Below are 21,532 nucleotides of genomic sequence, written 5' to 3' on the forward strand. Positions count from 1 at the left end.
GTGCTTATGGTTCCTGATAAATGATTTTGCAGTGTGCGCAGCCCATTTTAATGCACTATTGCACTAACTTAGTAGGGAATTTGGAGTCTCCAAGACAGAAAACGCTGGTTAAGTCATGTAAAATCTGGCTGCTGGCAGGTAATACCTGTTGAGTCCCTGCTCTGCCCTTACACAGCCACTAACTAATCCACTGGGGCAGCCTTTGTGGCCCAGCTCCTCCAGAATCAGGCCTGGGCACTACTACAGTGCCCCCAGCTCCAGCAAATGGTAGAAGAGTGCTCATGGCACTGGGACCTGTGGGTTAAGCCTTGGAAATCCAGTGTCAGCCTGGTTCACTGATTGTTACTGCTCTGGATAGATAGAAGAAGGGATGGAGCAATGGGTGAATGGAAGGTGGAGGTAGATGGAGATGTGGAGAGAAGGGTAGAGGGAGGGGAATAGGTGGAGGGGTTGAACTGAGGAGAAGGGGAGAGAGGGCTGGAGGTGGATGAGTGCACAGTGAGGCAGGAATCACCATGATCGTTCTTGGTGCGTTAGGGACAGCACCAGGAGCCCTTCCCTCCATCACCCTCCTGCTCCTCCCCAGCAGGGCCTGCAGCTCCTGGCGCTCTACCTGGCCTCTGTCTGTGTAGTCCTGTGGCAAGGGAGAAAGGATCCTGCTCCAGCTCAAGCTCCAATCTCCATGCAGAAGCCTGGGAAGGAGGCCTGGAGGCTGCTGGAGGGCTGTGGCTGTTTGGGCTTCAGGATGGGATCTGGGGAACAAGAGGACACATGAGGGAATGGCAAGGGTAGGGTGCCAAGTTTGTCACTTGGCCTCTGTTTCCCCATATTTCACCTTTTTTTTTAAGGAAAAAAAAAAAGAAAAAAGAAAAAAAAAGAAAATCTTCCCAAACCAAACACTATGGCCACACAAGTTTCTCTTCAAGTCCAAGACCAAAGATAATCCCTGCCCCCGGTTTGGCCCAGTGCTCCAGCCACAAGTTGCCTCCCGTTACCAGGACTGCACCTTGGGGAGCTCTGAACATAGAGCTGAGCCTGCTCTGAGCAGGGTAGTGGAAAGCACTCCGGAGCCTTCGCCAGGGCATGCCCCAGAGCTCTGCCCCACAGCCGGCCTTTCTGTGGGGCAGGGAGTGAGGGATGATACTGGAGAGCCGTGAATGTGACAGAACCAAGACCTTCCCCACTCACACTGCGGTCTCCCCAGGCAAAACCTCAGTCTGGCAAACACACCTGTGTCCTGAATCCCAGGGCAGGCAGGATGGCTCCTGTCCCTGGTGAGCTTAGGGAGGCGCAAGGGGCACGATCAGGCCCACCACAGAGCGTTTTGCAGCAGCCGGGCTTGTCCCAGTGACCTGCCCACGAACCTGCACAGGGCCAGGCTGTGGTGCGCTGAGGGGAGCGGGAGCGCTGGAGGCGAGCTGGACAGGGAACGAGAAAGATGCATCAAAACAAGCGCTCGCAAGTCATAAGAAAACATCCGTGCCTCTATCCAAAAAGAGTCATCGTGCGGTTACAGCAGCAAAAACAGCATCCCTAGATTGCACAGAAATAGCTAGAGCAGTGAAAACCAAGCTGGGTTTGGTTTCAGGGCTTTTAGGTGTGTGGTTTTTTTTTTAGGCACGGCGCAGCGGGCGCTGGGGGGGCTGCCCACCGACCCGACCACCCGGGGCAGGGCCCCCAGGGCAGGCAGGGGGCCCCGGGAATGCTCTGCTGCCAGTGCCCGTAACAGAGCAGCCGCCGGGGTCAGCGCCTGAGGGGAGCAGCGCCTGAGGGGAGCAGCGCCTGAGGAGGGGGGCAGTGCCTGGGGGGGGGGGGGGGGGGGGGCAGCGCGAGGCCGCCCAAACACCGCTGCCGCTGTCTCCGGGTGAAAAATTCCTTCGCGGGCCCTCATAGGCCGGCCGGCAGCCGATACGGGCGGGAGGACGGAGCGAGCTGATTTCTCACTGGCTATTCCTTGTCAGGCAGGAGCCAATCGAAATACAGCCCCGGTGCCCCGTAACTCGCCGCCGGCTCTCGACGCCCGAACAGCCGCGTGGAGAAGCGGGGCGCTCACGCGGCGCGGGGAGGCGCGAGGCGCCAGAACGGCTCCTCATTGGCCCGCTCCCTCAGGAGCCGGCCAATCGCGTCGGGCGCGCGGGGCGGGGCCGGCGGTTGCCCCGGCGGAGGCTAACGGCAGCCTCAGGCCTCAGGAGCCGCCATGGCGGTGCGGGGCAGGGGCGGCCGCGTCGGGGGTCGGTAGCGCTGGGGGCCGGGAGGCGCCGTCCTGGGCACCCATGGAGGTGAGGCGAGCGGCAGGGCGGCCGGGAGAGCCCGAGGACCCGGCCGCGGGGCCCGGGAGGCCGGGCCGCCGCACTTCTCCTGTCAGAACCCCAGCAGGCAGCAGGGGAATTGGGGTGCCGGTAACAGAGAAGGGCCGGGGGTGGGTGAGGTGCTGCGCTGTGCCCCGGTGGGACTCCTGTCACCAACCCGCTTCCCTCAGCGCCCTCAGTGCTGGGGCTTGGCTGCGGGCACTGCCTGTGAGGGGTGCGGGCTGCCGGTACTGGCAAGAGGCGCTGCAAAGCCGAGCTCCAAAGAGCCGTGTAAAAATTTATTTGGGAAAATTGGGGGTGGGGGTGGGGAGGTGTAACCCGTCTGTAGGAGCTTCTTGTGCCCATGTGTGTCCCTCTGCCCCTGTGTCCCCTTGTTCTCTGAGATCACACACCATGCAAGTACACAGTAAGTGCTAGGTGACCCTCCTGGACGAGGAGATTACTGAGGAGAAAACATGGCATAATTTGGATTAAAAAGTCGCAGTTTTTCACACTGGTTCTGGCTTTGTGTGTTCACACAGTTGTAAAGTCTGAAGAAACCAATGTGTTAAAATACATCAGTGTAATTGGTATGTAAACTAGAAGGAAGCTGGTGCTGCAGACCGCATTTTCCTGTCATGCACCGATAGATAAAACATTTTAGAGAGGAGGGCTAATTCCAAGTAATTTCAGAATGTTAGCACTGTCAAACTTGTACGTTTTCCGAATGTAGTAAGCATTACAAATGGAGGGAAGAGCAACGAAGCTGGTGAAGGGACTGGAAAATGAGTTGTGAGGAGCAGCTGAGGGAGCTGGGGCTGCTTGGTCTGGAACAGGAGGCTGGGGGGAGGCCTCGTCGCAGTCTGTAGCTCCTGACAGGAGGTGGCAGCGAGGTGGCTGCTGGTCTCTTTTCTCGGGTAACAAGTGCTAGGATGTGAGGCAGCAGCCTCAAGTTGTGTCAGAGGAGGATTAGATTGGATGTCAGGACAAATTTCTTCACAGAAGTGGTGGTGAGGCATTGAACAGGCTGCCCAGGGAATGGTGGGGTCCCTGTTCCTGGGGGTATTTAAACCCATCTCTTAAACGTGTCTCACACATCTCTTAAACGTGTGGACGTGGCGCTTACGGACACGTTGTAGTGATGGGGCTCGGCAGGGCAGGCTGGTGGTTGGGCTGGGTGATCATGAAGGTCTTTTCCAACCTAAACGAGCCTATGATTCTAGGTGCTCCAGTAATATCTTAAACATTATGCAAATAACTTCATTTCTGTATTTCTGAACTAAGGGTGGTTTTTTTAGCAAGGCAGTTGTATTTTAATTTTGTTGTGTACCTCAATGTTCTGAAAAAGGGAAGAAAAGCTGAAGTTTTCGTTCTGTTTTCATTGCCTTTTCCCACTGGCTGCCTCTTTCTGAGCACATCCAGTTTGGCGGTGGGGCAGGGGTTTCCTAGGTGGAGGTTGTCTCCCCGAGTTAGAGAACGGGGCACATTTCCCCAGTATCTCACAGTGTGCGCATTACAGTAAAATTATAGCTCCTGAAATCTGAAAATGCATGTATGTGCGGTTATGTAGCACAACATATCCAATAAGAGCAGCAATGAAAGGATCACTAAAGACAAGAGGTGTCGTGTGGTGCATAGATAGCCAAACAACCTGTCTGCTCTTGCTGTTCAGAAGCCCAGTGGAGAATGCAGGTTTCCTCTTTACCTGCACCTCCTCTGTCTTTAAGCACCTTGTGAATTTCTTGTGGTTGTTGGATCAAACTTGGATCTAAGAGTAAATCTGAAAGTGTTAAAATGACGTTATATAGAGCTAACTCCTCGAGGGCTCAGATGAGCAGAATCCACAGGTAAGTGAAAATGTTAGAGAAGTTAAAGTTGGTATAAGATCTACAACTCTCAGGTCTATGTGTAATTATGTCCTTCTGCCTCTTTGTTTTTTCCCCCTTGTCTTGCATAGCCTAAAGTTGCGTGCAGAGGTGGCAGTTGCTGCTGGAGTAGCACAGAAGCTGGCGGGAGGCTGACTGATGTATTCAGTAGCGTAATGACGGGCTCTGGCTCATTGTATGGTTGCTACAAATCACAGGTTCAGTTGATTGTAAATCTTTTTTTTATATCTTTGTAAGAGTTTTTGTTGTTTGTAAGTGAAACAGTCAAAAATACTTCAAATATAGTTTCTTATACTGGAGAACACCAATTACAGTGTTTGGTTTGTTCATACTAAGTGTCTGTGGTAGTGATGCCCACTAGAAAGGACAGTGACTTTTTTAGTACAGTCACGATAAAGGCTGTTCACTTGTGTATCCCATCTTTTGCTGCCTCACTTCTGTTGTCAGCTTTTGCCTGATGCCACCTGCTGTGCTGGGATGGATTTTGAAAGCTTCCCTGTCATCCCCGCTGCACCCAGAATTCCAAGAAAACTCCCCCTAAAAGAGATTTCAATTTGAGAATAACAGAATAACTGCAGAATAGCACAGGGCCTTCCACCCCTTCTCTCCCTCTCAACTTTCATAGTTCATGAACTTCCCATAAACCTGCTTTGTTTATTTTGCGCTTTGTCTCTCTGTTTAATCCCAAACATCACAGAAATGGGGCTGACAGTACTGGAAAGAGGGAAAGGACAACAGATGGGTTCCGTTTGAACATTTCATGGTTTTAGAGGCAGAGTGGCAGAAGACACAGGCATTTATGTAGAAAGCTGATAAATATGTGAGAGGCAGCATTAACCAACAAGAGAGACTGTGGAGCAAAAAGCAGTGTGGGAGGAGAAATTAGGACTTCAGCTGCAGATGTGCTAAATTTAGCTGAATAAGTCATGGAAGAGTTAACCACTGGCATGCTGAAATGTGGAGTGTTTAGGGCCAGCAGAGGGAAGTGGGTTTAGAGTAAAGGGACATCTGGAGCTAAAAAGTAGTTGTTGAAGTTGCTTGTACTGAGCTCACCTGGATTAAAAAAATGAAAAGTCACAGGAGCAAAATCAAGAGATTGTGACTGAAAGGAGAGTTAAAGTCAAAAACAACAAAATGTAAGGATGAAGGGAGGGGATTAGGACTTGGTTAGAGGGTGTCTAATGAAGCATTAAAAAAAAGATTCAGAGATATTATGAAGTATATTATCTCACTCAATGTGAGAGATGAAGGAATAGTGGTGTTGGGGAAGATAATGTTTCAATATGTGCTTTGTTCTGCTGTTAGCATAAACATTTGTAACAAAGTGAGGAACAAATGACTATTGTAAAGAAAACTGGGAAGAAGCAGCAGCTTAGATCTTGCAACAGGTATTTGAGTGGCATGCCATAGAGTCCAAGCGTTCGCATAAACCAGCCTGTTGAGCAGGAGGGTTAGTCTGGCCAGTAGGAAGCGCCATGATAGTTACGTATATTAGATTTCTTTTCATTTTGCATTTCATAGCCGTAAAGTTTATGGCTGACACGGCCTGGAATTTGTACTTCTATGCTTATCTGCACCGGGCAGTAGCCAGTAGCAGAAGTTACTTTTTGGCATAATGCTACAACCATGTGGTTTGCTTTTTTCTCATGATCCGGGTACTCCAGGGGTAAACTCATTTACAACCTGGTAGAATGATGAAATGACAATTTGATTTAATATTACAATTTATAATAAGTGTTTCATATTAAAATCAATGCTTTTATTGTATATAAAATGCAGAATGAAGAAAATGTAGACCTACCTCAGACCTACAGTTCTTCCCTTTCAACATCAGAGTACTCTGCACCTGCGGACCCTTCCCTTTTATATGCACCGTGGTCTGTGTATGGAGATGACAATAAGCAGTCTGCCACTTCCCAGATTAATATGAAGTCCAGGTAGTCAGTTTTAACGGAGATCATCTGTGTTGAAGGAATAGATTTTTTTGTTGTTGTTTTGTGTGATTTAAATCTAGTGAAATATTTAAAACAAAGTAATTATTTTATTTGATATGCAATTTGTTCTCAGAATTCAGACTGAAAGGAATGATTATGGCAGTGAAACAGATTTATATGGTCTAGTGTCTAACATCTTGGAAGAACAAGATAAATCGCAGCCATATTGTGCTGAGGGGTGAGTAGGTTGCCGTGCGAGCGCTATTGTCATTCTCTTTCTCTGACAAAAACTACCCTCACTGATCTGCGTCTGCTTTCTGTTTGTCATCTTCATGTCAGCTGCTAGCAAGCAAGCCCTCGTATTCCTCATATTCTTCACCCTTCCTTCACCCTAATCTTCTAAGTATTTTACTTGTGAGAGTAGCTTAGTAGCTTTTGGCTTTCTGGTATTTATGGAACTCTTTTATTAGAAGTTTTTAAATAAGTTCTTAATGAGCCTTCTGGAAATGCTGTATTAAAGTAAATCTCCTTGAGTGTATGCCTTGGCTTATTTTTTTAGATCAAGATTGGGTTCAGGCTTTAGGTTCTTTATTAATTAGTTTCAAGTCACAGAAAGAATACACAAAAATAGAAATAGTACTCTTTCACACTCTTGAGTTGGTGGGAGGGAAGAGTATTTCTTTATGTGCCCCTTAAGCAATATTTATATATCTAAATGTCATATTGATTATGTCGATGTTCTAATGCTGTAAGAAACCATTAGATAGTTGCAATAACTTGACACAGAGCAATTCAGATCCCATTTTTTTTCTGAATCTGAGCATTCTAGATCTAAAGGATAAGAAAGGAAACCCAGTTCTCAAGGTTCCCAAGTCAGGCATCATTCTTCCTTCCTGTCTCCCCCAAACAGCTCTACCGGTTTCTCTATGTTTGCTGAGTTATGTGGCTGAAGTGAAGGAAGACTTTAGAGAGAGTCAGTCTCGATCAAAATATGTACCTAGTAATTCGTTTGCTTTAGCCAGTTTTGACTGGATTTCTGTTCTCAGTACTGCCAAATTTGGCTGGAACCAGCTACAGTTCCATTTTTCACTTAGCCGGTTTACAGCTTTCCTTGACACACAGTGTTTGTTCCTGTGTTAATCCATGGTGATTAGTGGAATGAAGGGAAATTTGCTGAGAAACCTATTTTTAGTGAGTTGATTTACCTGTAGGAAGCAGTGTAAGCCAGTGTGAAGCACAGGCGATTCGGAAGCAGTGAGCAAGATGATACACAGAAGCATTTTGTCTGGAGAACTCAGTCATGGCTTTGAAGGCTTGTGGGTAGTTTGAGCAGTATGATAATCTTAACCTGTTTCTCCACCAGAAATATGTTGGAGATAATGCATAGTAAATACTTGGAAAGAATTGGTTGAACATATTTGGTGTGCATACATCACTTGAGGCTTGCAGGCATTGTACGTAGCTCCCAAGCTGTATGGGTTGGTTTAGGCAAGCCAGAATTAGCTGTCTAGTCCAGGTATGGGAAGCTGAGCAGGTTACAGTAGTAGATAGAAGTTGGAGAAAGAGATCCTTTAATCAATTAAGAGAAATGGTTGGGGAAGAATTGGATGCTTAAACCTTTTCCTGCATTTGGGAATGGAAGAGGAGCACCACGGACAGAATCTAACCGTGTATTTCTTGTTTTTCAAGGAGTTGCTCTTCCAGCTTAAAGTCAGTATGGCCCATGAATGCAAGCAGAATCGCAGACCACCATGACTTGTCAGAAACTAAAAGACCAGTTGTTGCAGCTGTCTCGCAACAGGGTTTTTATAGTAGTGAATCCGCATCTGCTGCTGAAAAACAGTACTTGCAAGGTGGTAATCTTGCATCACAACAAAAAGTAGATGAATGTTATCATGGGTTTACTGGTATAGACCTTGAAGAGCAATGGTTATACTCTCCTAAAAATGAGCATGTCAACTGTTGCAACATGCAGACTAACGAGAATATTAAGACAACACCCATATATCAGAACTATCCATATATAAAGAACACCTTTACACCTCAAGTTGGGTACTTAGAAGTAATTAAAGACTCAGGAGCTGATGCTTACTCCTACGGAAGAGAGAAGGTCTGTCCCAAAGGAGCAGATATGCAGTTGCACCAAAAGCGGGCAGAAACATTTCTTCCACAGTTTCACAGATACAACGAAAGTATGGATTATAGTAGATACACTGAGTACTGTCATTCTAGTAAAGCAAAGCCTAACAAGAGCACCAATTGTAGCCTCCAAGAAAATAAGAAGTTAGTAAATGGAACAACTGAGGCATCATTTCTGGACACAGAACCCTATACTAAATTATTTCAAGTTAAATCAGGTACTCAGAAAAAAATAGAAGATACAATTCCAGATCAGCAAAACTTTACATTTCCCAAGGCTGCAGGACTTCTATCAGAAAAACAATTTTTCAATGAGCCTTCATTCTGCACTGATCTGGGACAAAAATTTGACTATGGACTAAAATCTCTTGCAGCTTGTCCAGGAAATAGTGACTGTGCAAATGGTGTAGATAAGCAGCAGTTTTCCAGGTCTGATCTTCAGAATTCTGAATACTGTAAATCAATTCCTTTACTACCAAACTCAGCAAACACTTCAGCAGGTACTAATATAAGGCCAACTTGGATGAATGTTCAAAGTAGAACTACTGCTTCTGTCCCATTTCAGAGCCCAAGTCCTTCGGTGAAACTGAATAATCATTTATCTGCTTTTCCAAAAAATTTCAGTCATCCTAATGATTCTTTTCCGTTATCATCTTCAAACTTCCCTTTAAATAGTAATTTATTTCATAAGTACTGTCAAGATAATCCTTCGTTTTTTTCAAGTCTTGATTTTGGTTATAATGCTTCAGAACGAGCTCAGTCTGCTTCTTATGTGGAAGCACTGGTAAAGTCTGGAGAAGAGAATCTCATTGACTATCTGAGTGACAAGAAATTAAAGCAGCCAAATGGATTCTGTGAAAATTACTCAGCTCCGCAGTTTGGGATCATTGAAAATCTGAACAAACACTGTTTTCAGTTGAAGCCACAGAGTGGACATTACGATCTGGAAGGACAAAAACATGCAGGCAGTTTGTTGCAGAACATGTACCAAGGTTCAGTGGAGTCTCAGGGGCAGTTTAGTCTCAGGCAGGGAAGCGGAGACAGTAATGCTATCAACCATGTGACTCGCCTACAGGCCTCCAGCTTTCCCAACAATTGCATGATGGGTGACTTGAGACGTAATCCGCAGCTTGGTTCAAGCGCATTCCCCTTGAGATCAGCTCGTCCATTTGGCCATTCAGTTGTCCCTCTGATGGAGTCTTACGACTTGTTCTCCGGTGATGATTTAAACCACTTCTATCCTTACTTTAATGATATGACGTATGGAGACAGCTCTTTTTCTGGTTTTGTACCAGCATTTGGATTTCAAAGGCAAGTTAAAACCCGTTGTGGGCCTGCCAGCGAGCTCCATCTCAGACTAGAAGAGTGTTATGAACAGTGGAGAGCTTTGGAAAAAGAAAGAAAGAAGGTAAAGGAAAAAAAAAATATGTATATTAATACGCCATAGCACAGATTTAATTTAGATCTCATCATACTCAAAGGTCAGACCCGTTAGAGAACATGGGTAGTTCTCACTGTTATGAGTTGAAACACTTAAAAGATTTTGCTTCCATATATATTTGAGATTGAATGTTTTGAAGTTTTTTTTTGAGTTTTGAAGGTTTATAGCCTGCTTTGGAGCATACCCAATGTTGTACTGCATGTTACACTTAGAGCAGGAATTTGGTGGCATTTTCAGTTTCTGTTTGGGGATCAGGGAAAGGTTTGTTGTATGACGGAAAAAAGAAATACGCTCTAGCACAAGAAACAATGCATCTGGAAACTTGCAAGGCAAATACATTAATTAGATTTTGAATTAGGACTAAACGTCAATCCTTTCAAGAACTATAGTTCTTTCAAAGGGTTCTTCTCACTTCCTGCTTCCCTGATGTTTAAAACCTAACATATATTGTGGGAAGTGTTTTTTGTTTTTCCCCAGAAACTGAAGAAACAGTAACATTAAAACACTTAAAAGCTTCAGACAATTCTGTAGGAAGCAGTTTCCCTACTTAAAGCAGTTGCCCTTTTTGGTAATCAGCTTAAGTGCCTCAGGCTCCCATTGTTAAATGTAAAAGCTGTCTTAATTTCTCCAGCTTAGGTGATACGGAAATTCAAAATCAATCTGGAACCATCATTTTCTCTGAGGGAATTGTGACCAAATGTAACCAGGGAGTAGTGGGGGCTGGCCATTTGGCCAGCCATTGGCCGGCCATTGTTGTCCCAGTCCAGTAGAATAAATTTAATGGGGATGTAACGTAGATTTTTGCAAAGCAGTTCATGACAAAAGCCAGTTGTTGCTTCGAATAGAGTGGTTAGAGGGAAATGGGGTTGGTGTCTGTTTGCACGGAAAATGCAAAAGAGAAAGAGTTGAAAGGTGCATGCTGAGAAGTACGTGGGGACTGGAGAAAATGAGGCTGCAGCCTTGCCTGGACCACCACCAAACTATCTAAGAAAGGTAACTTTAAAACAGATTTAGTTAGGTCTCTGTTGTTACAGGTGTCCCAGAGTGACATAGTACTGGACTGAATGAGATTGAAATTTTGCAGTCAGTTTTCAAAGTAATTTTCTTACAGGTAAATAACATTTGATTTGGCATAAAGCAACAACAACAAAAAAGCCTACACTTTGTGCAATTTGGCGAAACTGTACAAAATCTAGGTTAATTGCTGACTTAGGCAATTTTTTGGATGAGGTCTATACCCGTTTGCCCATTCTTTTTTGCCATGTAGTTCTAGCTTGCCTCCATATTATTTATAGAAAAAAAAAAATATACAGTCTGTAATTGGAGTGAGAAGATGTGGCACTTCTGCATGCCACGTATACACCACACATTATCTTGCCATAATTACTCTATTTGAACTGCTTTGAGTAAACTGGTTGTTCATTTAACACAGGTGATTGTCATACCAAATGGTTAAATCCCAAGTGTCTGAATCTGCATTATCTACTTCAGAAAATCCAAAACCCCAGGGAAAAAATATTGTGCTTCTTACACTTCTTGCTTCTATAATAAAGCACACCTCGCAACTTACATTCTTAGGAAGTTATCTTTTGTTTTCCTGCAGACTGAATCAGCTCTTGCTAAGAATTACCCAGGGAAAAAAGTTTCCAGTACTAACAACACCCCAATTCCAAGGCTGACATCAAACCCATCAAGAGTTGATCGCTTAATTGTGGATCAGCTACGTGAACAAGCCAGAGTGAGTTGTAGAAAGATTAAAAAAAACCTGTTGTACTTATCACATGGATCTTAGAGTACAGCATAAGATATGTAAATTTATCAGAGCAGCTTTTCTCCAAATAGCTTTGTTCTTAAAGGCTGTGCAGGGAATAATACTTCAGCAGGTACAGCTAGAATTTTTACAGCTCCAGGTTCAATGCTCTGTTAGCAGAGAACCCACTGAGTAGCTGAGGCTCATGTTTACCTTTGTACATGCCAGGTGTGTTTTCTAGTTCAAAAGCATGCATGCCATGCTAGAAATCAATCTAATCTAGCCAAACTGCTTGCATGGCTCTGAGATGTGCCTGCATTTTGAGCTTTTCTGTTTTGAACACCTCTTTTGCCCCTGCTCAGCAGAAAAATGTTTGTTGTGGATTTGTACACACTCTATTAAGAGGAAGCACTTGTGAAAACAGCAGGTGTTTATTAACATTTATAAGACATTATGACATATTTGCTTAAGAGTCTTGTGTATGTGTTAGTGCAGAATGTTTATTTGATGCAGCTTTAGACTGAATTTCTACATCATTAATTTGCTTCTTAAGCCAAACAGCCACAACCTGTAAACGAGACTGGTGTTGTTTCGGCTGCGTGTGGCTCTGTGGCCAAACGATGGTGACAGTGTGCAGTGTCGTGCTGCTTTGAGAGGCTGCAGCCTCTGCAGAATTCTGCGAGGGAGACCAGAGGGAGGAGCCAAACACACACAGCGCTGTTCTGCGCGCTGCCAACAGAATAGCGACAGCCTGATCCAGCTGTTCTGAGGCAGAGAGGCCGGAGCCAGGCTGCCCGTGCTGCAGAAGGAAGAGAATTGTGGGCTGAAAGCAGAGACGCTGCAGCTTGTCCCTGCTAAGGGACATGAGATTAAAGGCGGTGGCTGTTGTTCTGAAAAATGCTGGTTTTTGGAGGAAGCAGTGCGACTGAGCTCAGCTGCTGCCGAGGCAGCGGTGCTAAGGCGCAGTCTCACCAGTCTTGCACAGGTAAAAATGAGCCACGGAGCTGTGTTTGCTCACAGCCTGCTGAAATCAGTCTTCTGCAACCGCCTGGTTTTGTTCATACGTCTGAGTAGAGAGAATAGTACAAGATACGTTGATAGGCTGAAGTCTTAGTGGACACTTTTTAAACTACTGTTTTGTGAACCCCAAAAGAGCAGTGTTAGGAAGTTACCTCCTTAATTTGAGAAGGCTTGCCTGTCCCTGTCCTACTACTTTAAGACTTTGTCTAAAATAGGACTTAATCTTGTTCAGCTATTTGAGGAACTGAACTTCACGGTGAAGAACTGCAAACGCTTGGTAGATGGCAGCTGAAAAGTAGTTTCAAGGATGCTCGAAAGCACAGTAGGGCTGTTTAACCTGGCTTCTAACATCAAAAAGCTGAGTGACAGCCAAAGAGAAGAGAAACATTGGCACAAAGGTTCAAGTGGAAGCTGAGTTGGCTGGATCTGGGATTAGCTCTTCAGAGTGTGGAGCATCCAGTTAAATCCTCTTGGTGGTCACAAACTTTGCATTTATCATTTGAGATTTTCACTTGAAGTTGTGCTCAGTTTCAGAAAAATAGCGGTAGGAGAAGTGACAATAGCTTCCTTCACTGTGCCATCAGTAGCTATTAAAAACACTTCAAACCAGAATCAACTCTCTGCAGACTCTCATCTCCTTTGTGCCTGGGGAAATGTGAATCTGCAGCTCTTTTGTAACTGTAGAATGCCCTAGCCATCCCGCTGGGGGATACTTGGAGCCTGAACCTTCAGTCTGTCCTGGTGAAGCCTCTCTGTTCTGGACTAACAATGATTTTTGCCAGAGGCAGTAAATATGAACTTATTTCTAGTCGTGAGGTTATCTGTATGGGCTTGGTAAAGCATCATGGTCCCTGATCCGCAGACGTTGTTTTGTGACAAACAGGCATCACAGCTGGGCCTGAAACTTCAGTCCTTACTCCGTGGTATGTTCTCACCTCTGAAATGGAGGGTCAGTACAGTGCTGGCTGCTTCCCTATGAGCATGCCACTCCAGTGGTCAGCCTCAACATTGCTGCTGGCTTTCTGCTGTTCCCACTGGAGGATTTGAATTACTCAGCAAGCCCTGTGACAGTCAAAGGGTTGTGCTTTACAAGGGAGGGCAGGCTTAAGTAATGCCTCTGAGTCGCAAGTGGGAGCAAATTTCTCTTTGGAGTTCAGAAGGAACTTCTGAAAACCGTGAGGGGGTGGGAATTGGAGCATTTGAGCCTTCAGTGGTTCCCCTTGGGTTGCTGGGGAGGCCCAGTTTTGATGACTTCGTGGACTTTGATTTTAGACACCTGGCACACAGGCATAGTATGAAGAATGGAGACATTTAACTCGCCACTGTGATCCCATTAGACAAGATTGTGGTACCTGAAAAATGGGTCTTGCAGAACCTAACTCCTCCTGTGGATCTGGACTTAAGAGTAGCACATGGAATCGTTTAGGTTGGAAGACCTTCAAGATCATCAAATCCAACCATCAGATACTCTAAGTGAGACTGGGAAATGACTGTCAGTGTCATCTTACGTTGTTTCACTTGTTTACTTGCTTTCCTGCTATGCCACTCCTTAAAATTTGTCTTTTTCTTCAGAAACAATTCTAGTGATTTTCAAACAATCTTATCAACTTTTGTTTCCTTTCATAGTGACTGATTCCTCAGCTGTTTATGTGAAGTTCTCCCTGCTTCCTTCGCTTTTTTTTTTTTAAAACGTAGATTGTGACTTTTTGAGTTTACTGGTTGCTGCTGCTGCTGTCACAGTAACTCACAAAATTTATTCCTGCCTATGTTTTTTCAAGGCTTTCACGTGACCTGAGAGAGAGCAGGACTGTTCTGGCAGTGGGACCTTGCTACTTGACAAATGCTCACTCCTGAGCCTGGTGGCAAAGAAGAGGCTGCCCTGTGCTGCTATTGTGGATACTGTTGTCAAAATAATTGTCTTGCCAGCAGTCTGTTCTGAGGGTACTTGGGGCAAGTTGGACAAATTGTCCTAGTTCAAATGCTTTTGTTTCCCACTGTTACATCTTACAAACTCAGGGCTTGTCCTTTTTTTAGGAAAGCCTACAGTCCTGTTGCAAGGAAACATGAAGAACTTGGTTTTGCCCCTGGTATTTTTTAACCTGCGGATGACCATTAATCATCAGATTTCTTTATAGATCATCAGGTGTAGCCATTGTCCTGTAAGCATTAGTTTTGGAATTCTGTGTTCTGTTTCTGCAAACCAGATTCTCCAGAGGTCTGTGAACCACTCACCCAGGGGAAATTCATAGTAATGTGACTGTTGTAAGGTAAACAAGACAGCAAAGACGCAGGTTTTCAACTGACTGAAAAAACAGTGATTTTTTGATGCTTGTGCTTGGTATTCTCTGAGAGAACTCCTTTAGTGTTGAGGACCCATCCTCAGTCAGTGGTTCCACAGCTGGCTTTAGCTGGTCGGAATTGGGACTGCTGCTCGGCCTTGTTGCCGTTTGCTTTGCACTGGCACAAGGAGATCATCTGCGTGAAAACTGGCCAGTCTTGGTGGGACTGCTGTTCACCCAGGTAGCTGCAGCATTGCTGATAGAAAGTAGGGCCATGGTGATCTTGTTTTAGAAGAGGGCATGTTGTCATGGAACCACCTCCCATTACAGAGTTGTCTCAAAGTTGGATATATCCATTATTAACGAGTAAGCAGGTGTCCTAACACTTGGTTATTGTAGGTTTTGCTGTTATCATGTGCACACCCATGTATGCTACAGGTTTGTTTTTGGAGAAGAAAAAATCCCAGGTAAGAGTTTAACTACTACAATTATAACTTTATGAACTGTTCTCAAAGGAAAATAATGGTTATTGTTAACCTTTTCTTCCTACTCTGGTTAATTTTCATGTAAGTCTTGGTGAGTACAGCATGAACTCTTGTAACGTGTGAAATGTTCATTAGGTTGTGACTTTGCTGGGAAAAATGGAGCGCCTTCGCAGTTCTCCTCTTCATGCTAACATTTCTACTGCTCTTGATAAACATCTGGAGGTAATTCATGTAGTGCAGTCACGTAGAAAAGATGAAATTGTAAATGCTTCGAATCGACAGAGGCAAGGAGCTCCCAGATGCCAAGATGACAGAGGTATAACTATGCTTACATCGATAAGGCAACTGAAACATTCCACAAGTATTGCAAGTCTGTATTAAAATTTGTAAAGGTTTTTATATTACAGTTTTATTTCATTTTAAAATAAATTACAATCTTAAATTATTTTTCAGCTTTGAGAGAGGCAGACTATGGTTTCTAAATGATGGTTTTGAGAGGACACGGTAAAACATTGGGGTTTAGAGGCAAATGGTTTAAATCAGTTTTGATTGCATTTATTCGATTAATAAACTAGCAACTAATAAAAGGCAGTGGGTTTTTTATGTAATGCAGCTTGGCATTGGAGATGATATTAAGCTATTGCCTGTTTCTTCTTCCAGTCCCTCATAGCCCTGTTACCATCACCCTCCTAGTCCTGTCTGTGTTTCTGCGTACAACTTCCTTGGTATCTGAATGTTGAATCTGTGAAAAGAGACCAAGATGGCCTTGAGTTATGAATGGATTCCCTCTTTAAGTATTTCTGTCGTAGATTGACATAAAATGCAAGTAATATTTTGGATGAATATACAATGACACATTGGTCAGAGTGTTCTTATTCTTAATGGCATCCAAAATACGCAGAATATTCAGCTTAATCTTCCACTAGTACACAGGCAGAATGGCAGGTTCTCTTCTCTCATTGTTCCTGAGGTGTGTCAGATTAAAGTCCTGCCACCTGTGGTGCTCTGCTTTATGGCCTTGTATTGGAGCTTTGCTACGTTTCTGCAACTGCTCTGTTCATTTCCTGCCTCGCTTTCCAAACTGAATTATCTGGATTATTTTATTTTTTTTGTGTGTCCCATCATGCAGTTCTGCAATTCTCAGGATTACTTCAGAAGACACTACAGCAGTTTTCCTTTCCACCTCTTCACAATCATTCTCGTCTCTCTTTACCTTGAAGGTCATGTCACTTTTTTCTTTAAGCCCATTCAGATTGTTGGTGTTGGCTCCTTAACCAGATCAGTGACCTCTTTGGAACCGGGTAGACTGGCAAAGACAAGATGTCCTCAGGATCAGTTCCCCGGTAGAGGAAGAAGTAGGGTTTGTACAACGGGATCTGATGACTGAACTAGATGGGTCACAATTTCTGTGCCTGCCGCTCCTCCCTGCTGGCTGTCTCTAACATGTTAGCATGTTATGGCAACTGGGGAGACTTTCAGACAGTAGAATATTCAATCTAGTAACTGCGTTTGTTGCATGTCTGGGAAAGCCTTGAGGAAAACACTTGAAGCTGTGTGTCTCCTCTCTTTGGCAGAGTTTTCTTGTTACGTGAGGTTTGTTTTGTTTGAGAAAAGGTCTCCCCCAGCTCAACCTTGTTTTCAGTGCGCCTTTCTATTCCATCTGATAGGATATGAAGTATCTTACAAGGCAGAACCTATCTATTGTGTCCAGTATTCTAGGGCAAACAATAATATTTTCTTCTCCCAGCTACTTCGCTTTTGTTGCAACACAGATTTACTTCAGTGGGAAGCAGGTGGAGCTGAGCTGCCTCTTATCTGCCCCTTCATGCACAACATGAGCCTCAAAAATTCTGCTTTTACACACTAGAGTTGCAGAACTGTACAAGGTATCTGGCAGTTGTTTGTAAATGTTCGTGACCACTTAACAAATAAAGTTCTGGAAGAAGTGGTGATGAGAAAAGGGTTTTTACTGAGTGCCATCTGTCACCCAGAACAGCCATCAAACCTTTCAGTGAAGCATTCAGAGCCATCTGTGGCCATACCTCTGTTTTGAGATTGATCTAGATGCAATGTTCAAGATCTCTCAGAAGAATCTAGATGTTACAGGTTTTTTGGGGGTTGTTTTGTTGTTGTTTTTGTTTGTTTGAGGGGGGAAAAGACCTTTTAATGTCTGTAACTCTGACACTGCATTCAGCCAAAGACTTTAAAACAACTCTTCCTTATTCCTCTGGGATTTTCCGTTCTTACCTGGTAGTGACCAAATACCAACCCTATCTTACTGCTTTGAGATACGCATTTATCTGAGTGTCACTTGTTTCTTACCTTCTTCTAGGCCGTCCAGATGATACCATTCCTGTGGTCTGTTCTTGATTTCACAAAGTTTGGTGTGAAAAGTTGGAATTTTGAAAATTCGAGAGTCAGTAATAAAATCCTCCCACTCTGTATTCTGTCCTTAATTTCTCCAGAGCTATCCTTCCAATATTGCCTTTCAGAGTTCTTTGGGTGGCTGACATTTGTGTTGGACAAGTGTATTTCATCTGATTCTTCATAGTTACCTACATCAACTTTCTTGTATCACTCCTTCCAGCTACTTACAGTGTTAACTGTATAGGAATCAGTGGTCACTGTGCAGAAGATGTCTCAGAATGGGTTTCACAGAAATCAGCCCATTGAGTGAGAGCCAGATGAGCTGGTGAGGAGGTGAAGTTAGGCCTTTATATTCTGTCCTTTTCTGAGGTACCCTTAATACCTCCAGGAGAGAGATGCTTTCAGCTAGAACAGTGAATCCAAGAATATTAGTTGAAGGTAGGTGCCAGCTTTTTGCAGTAGCATGAAACTGCAGTCACGCTTACTGAGCATCAGCGCTTGGAGGAGCAGATCTTAAATCTTAGTCTTCCACTTCTTCCAAACCCCATGGAAGTGTTTGACAAGGGAGGGCAAGTACTCACGTGCTTTCTGTGCAGTCCAATCTGCAGTGGGGTGTTAACCAGCTCTTAACAGGAGCGTGCTCCTATCTCAAAATAACATGCAAGTTCTGACTGAAAATTACAGTGCCTAGAGGAGGGTATTAAATCTGTTTCCTCACAGAGGCTGGAATTGAAATCAAAGAATTATCTACACATTAAGTGATTGTTGTAAGCGATGAGCCGTTAAATAGATGGACCACTGCACCACCTCTGCTTTGTTTTATCTGAAAGTGGTGGGTTTTGTCACATTTTTGCCGAACATGATCTGTACGCTCTAATAAAATGCTGTAAATGAGCTATTCCTTCAGTTGTCTTGCCTGATTTATTAGGCAAGATGGGCAAAGGATCCAGTGCGTTAATCTGAAGAGGTCACTGTGAGTTATCAGCAATGAGCTTGGGGAGGAAGCCTTCAGTATGTGTGTGTACATGGAATACTTTCAAACACTGAGGTGACTGCAAGGCTTTAGGTGCTCTTAATAATAGATGAGAGCTAAGTAGGAATTTCGACAAAATAAGTACCTAAATTCCATATACCTTCTATTGGGGCCTAAAGGAAAAGACACAGAATGAGACTAAAAAAGGGCCTAAAAGGTATTGCTCTTTTTATCAGCACCAGGGTGAATTAATTCCAATAATGCTTGCTGATTAACTCTGTAATAAACATTAAAATACCTTTCACCCTCACAGATGTTTTTGCTCTTGCTCTGGCAATTAAAGAGATGAGTGTAGCAACACGTAAAGCACGTACAACTCTCTGGTGCGCGCTCCAGATGACCCTACCGAAACCTTCAGCTGGACAACTAGTTATGGAGGAAGCTCTGCGGGAGATGGTACAAGCTGAAGAAAAAGTGCATGAAAATCTGAACGGCTGTGGCATCCTAAATCAGAGGGCTGAAATAAGCAAGCACTAATGAAGTATCAGTTGCATACAAAAGTAAACTTTGCAGTGTGTATGTATGAAGAGATGATACATTAAATCTTCCTAATTATTTCTAAAGTTCAAACTAATATTCATATTTAAATCTCTGCCTTGATGAGAAGTTGAATTTTCTTAAGGGCTCTCAAGTTCTACTTAAACTGTCAACATTACAGGCAGCGTCAGGATGTTGTAAAGCCTGATGAATGTAAAAATTGATGAGTGTTAATTTAAAATAATCAGATTCACTAAACAACTAACAGCTAAGATATTATTTAACTTTTACAGGTGAGCCCTGGTGTGAAACTCTTCCATTAAGTTCATATAGTTTTGCTTTAGTAAGTAGGTTTTAAAATAATGAGTCTTAAAGACTGTAGTCTACTGTGGTGTCCAGCCAGTATCAGACAAGATTGTGATGTAAAAATGTTTTCCTTATCAAACTAATACCTGGAAACAGGAGGAAAAATGCTAAAAGTACCCAATATTCATGTAAAATTAAATATTTAAAATATTAATATTTATGAATTTGAGATTTTAGAATCTAAGTTTGTGAATGGAAATGCACCAGGTTCTACTAAATTAATGATGATAAAATTGCTGTTGTGAAACCATGCAATTTAGTGAATGTGTTCAAATCATTCGGGCATGCTCTTGGGGAAAAAAAAAAAGAACCTCTGTTTTAAAGTATTTAAATGTAATCAAAATATGACATGCACACAGTATTAACCTCTAAAAAGCTGTCCGACAGCTGAAATAATGAGTGTTGTTTTTAATACCTTCGCTTTAAACTTTGAAAAGAGGGTATCACAATGTTCTGAAATCTGTTTTTTTTTTTTTTTAAAGTTACTCTTTCACTAGTTTGGTTTGTGATTTGATTGTCATATTTTAGATATCTTAGTTTACATCTGTATTTTTGACAGCTATTAATACTTGGTGTTTACGCATCTTATCTCAATCTCTTTGTACGGAATATAAATAACTTATTCATTGATACAAAGTGTTGTTATTATGTGGCTCAGGAGATAAGGGGTTTTAACACTTACAGCATCGCGTTTATAATGTCTGGATTAAATTTATTCAGCTATGCTTGCCTAGATACCCAGATATTTGAAATGTCTGTGCTCTTCCTACTTCTAGAAATCCTGATACGTAAAAGGTGTAATGACACCACATAAATTGTCATTAGATGATGTGAGAAAGAAACTGAATGAGAATGCAGGAGAAAGTAGAGTAACCGTTTTGATCACTGATATGACCAAAAGCACTGCCAGAGTGATTTTATTGGGGCAGGAGGACAAAGTACATCTTGATACCGCAAGTCACTGCATTAAGATTTGTTAAGTTTAACCTAGGACATGTTGATGTTAAAAACAGTACTGTACTGAATGTAGTCTGTCTGGTAGGAAATAAATTAGCTTTTGTTGAAGAGCATTTGTTCTATGTTTTTCTTCATAGCGTCAGTTCCTAAAACATTCTCCATTAATAGCGATTGTAATTTTCAGTTAGTTATTGAAATAAGAGTTACCAAGCAGTGGTAATACTGAAATTACTCTCTTGATGCTAATAGAGGAAATGACTGCAACTTTAGACAAACTAAGGCAAAATTAGTGCAGTGAATCCAAAGTAGCATGTATATATTTTTTTCCCTGTATTTTCTTAGTTGCAAGCTCTGTACTGTCAGACAAAGCTTGTGCAATAATTTCAGTATCTGCAATAGAAATCTCAGGAGTGTGTCTGGAGTTCTCCTATTCTAAATTTCTGGGTTTCGATGCCAGGACAAGGAAAGTAAAGTAACATTTTTTTAGATTTGGAACTTCCTAAACAGGGACCCATGGGTCTGCAGTAATGCACTCCTGAATATTAGCCTAACATCAGTGATTAGCTGTCTGAATCAACACCAAAATTTATTGACATTTGGTAATAGCTTTGCGGCTTAAAGGACGAGAGGTTGCTGCTGTGGTGTGCTTGGGAGCAGTCTCCTCCGAAAGCCATACAACCGGCTATTTAATGTGTATGATTTCATGTGTATGTGTTTTGATGGGTGACGTGCCGCTCAGTTTTTTGTTCTTTGAAAGGCCGGACTAAGCCAGTAACAGGCACATGGGCGTCAGGTCCAGTAACAAGTAGGGTAACATGGGCTGTTTTCTCTTGACCTTTGTAAGCAAAGGTCTCCAAAAAAATAAATAAATAAATGAAAAAAGACCTGTAGCAGGCTCTGGTGTACCAGCAGCTATACAGATGGGCAGCTCCAGGCCTCAGCTTTCTGTCCACATCTAAGTAAAGGTTCAGTAGCAAGTTGCAGAGTTTGTCTTGCCCAGTTTTGGAACACCAGAAAAGGGACTTGTACCATCTGCAGGCTGCTGCCAGACCAGCTGAGGTACAAGTAGAAGCATTAACACACACACTGAACTGACAGCTGCCCAAAACC

The 21,532-nt window shown here is 43.3% G+C and overlaps 1 protein-coding gene across 2 annotated transcripts; it reads left to right on the forward strand.

Annotated features, from left to right (window-relative positions):
* The first annotated feature begins 2,148 nt into the window (after window positions 1-2,148).
* Window positions 2,149-20,529, forward strand: MEIOC (meiosis specific with coiled-coil domain). 2 transcript variants are annotated; one of them, XM_040537019.1, is made up of 8 exons: window positions 2,149-2,279; window positions 4,246-4,371; window positions 5,954-6,111; window positions 6,242-6,346; window positions 7,798-9,655; window positions 11,292-11,426; window positions 15,358-15,538; window positions 18,876-20,529. In XM_040537019.1, exons 1-8 carry the CDS (start codon window positions 2,274-2,276, stop codon window positions 19,097-19,099), a joined length of 2,793 nt encoding a protein of 930 aa, XP_040392953.1. In that variant the 5' UTR covers window positions 2,149-2,273; the 3' UTR covers window positions 19,100-20,529. The 2 variants fall into 2 exon arrangements, with proteins under 2 accessions (XP_040392953.1, XP_040392955.1); XM_040537021.1 differs by lacking the exon at window positions 2,149-2,279 and adding an exon at window positions 3,134-4,135.
* Window positions 20,530-21,532: the final 1,003 nt, after the last annotated feature.

Source organism: Cygnus olor, chromosome 25, assembly GCF_009769625.2.
Source record: "Cygnus olor isolate bCygOlo1 chromosome 25, bCygOlo1.pri.v2, whole genome shotgun sequence".
Lineage (NCBI taxonomy): Eukaryota > Metazoa > Chordata > Aves > Anseriformes > Anatidae > Cygnus > Cygnus olor.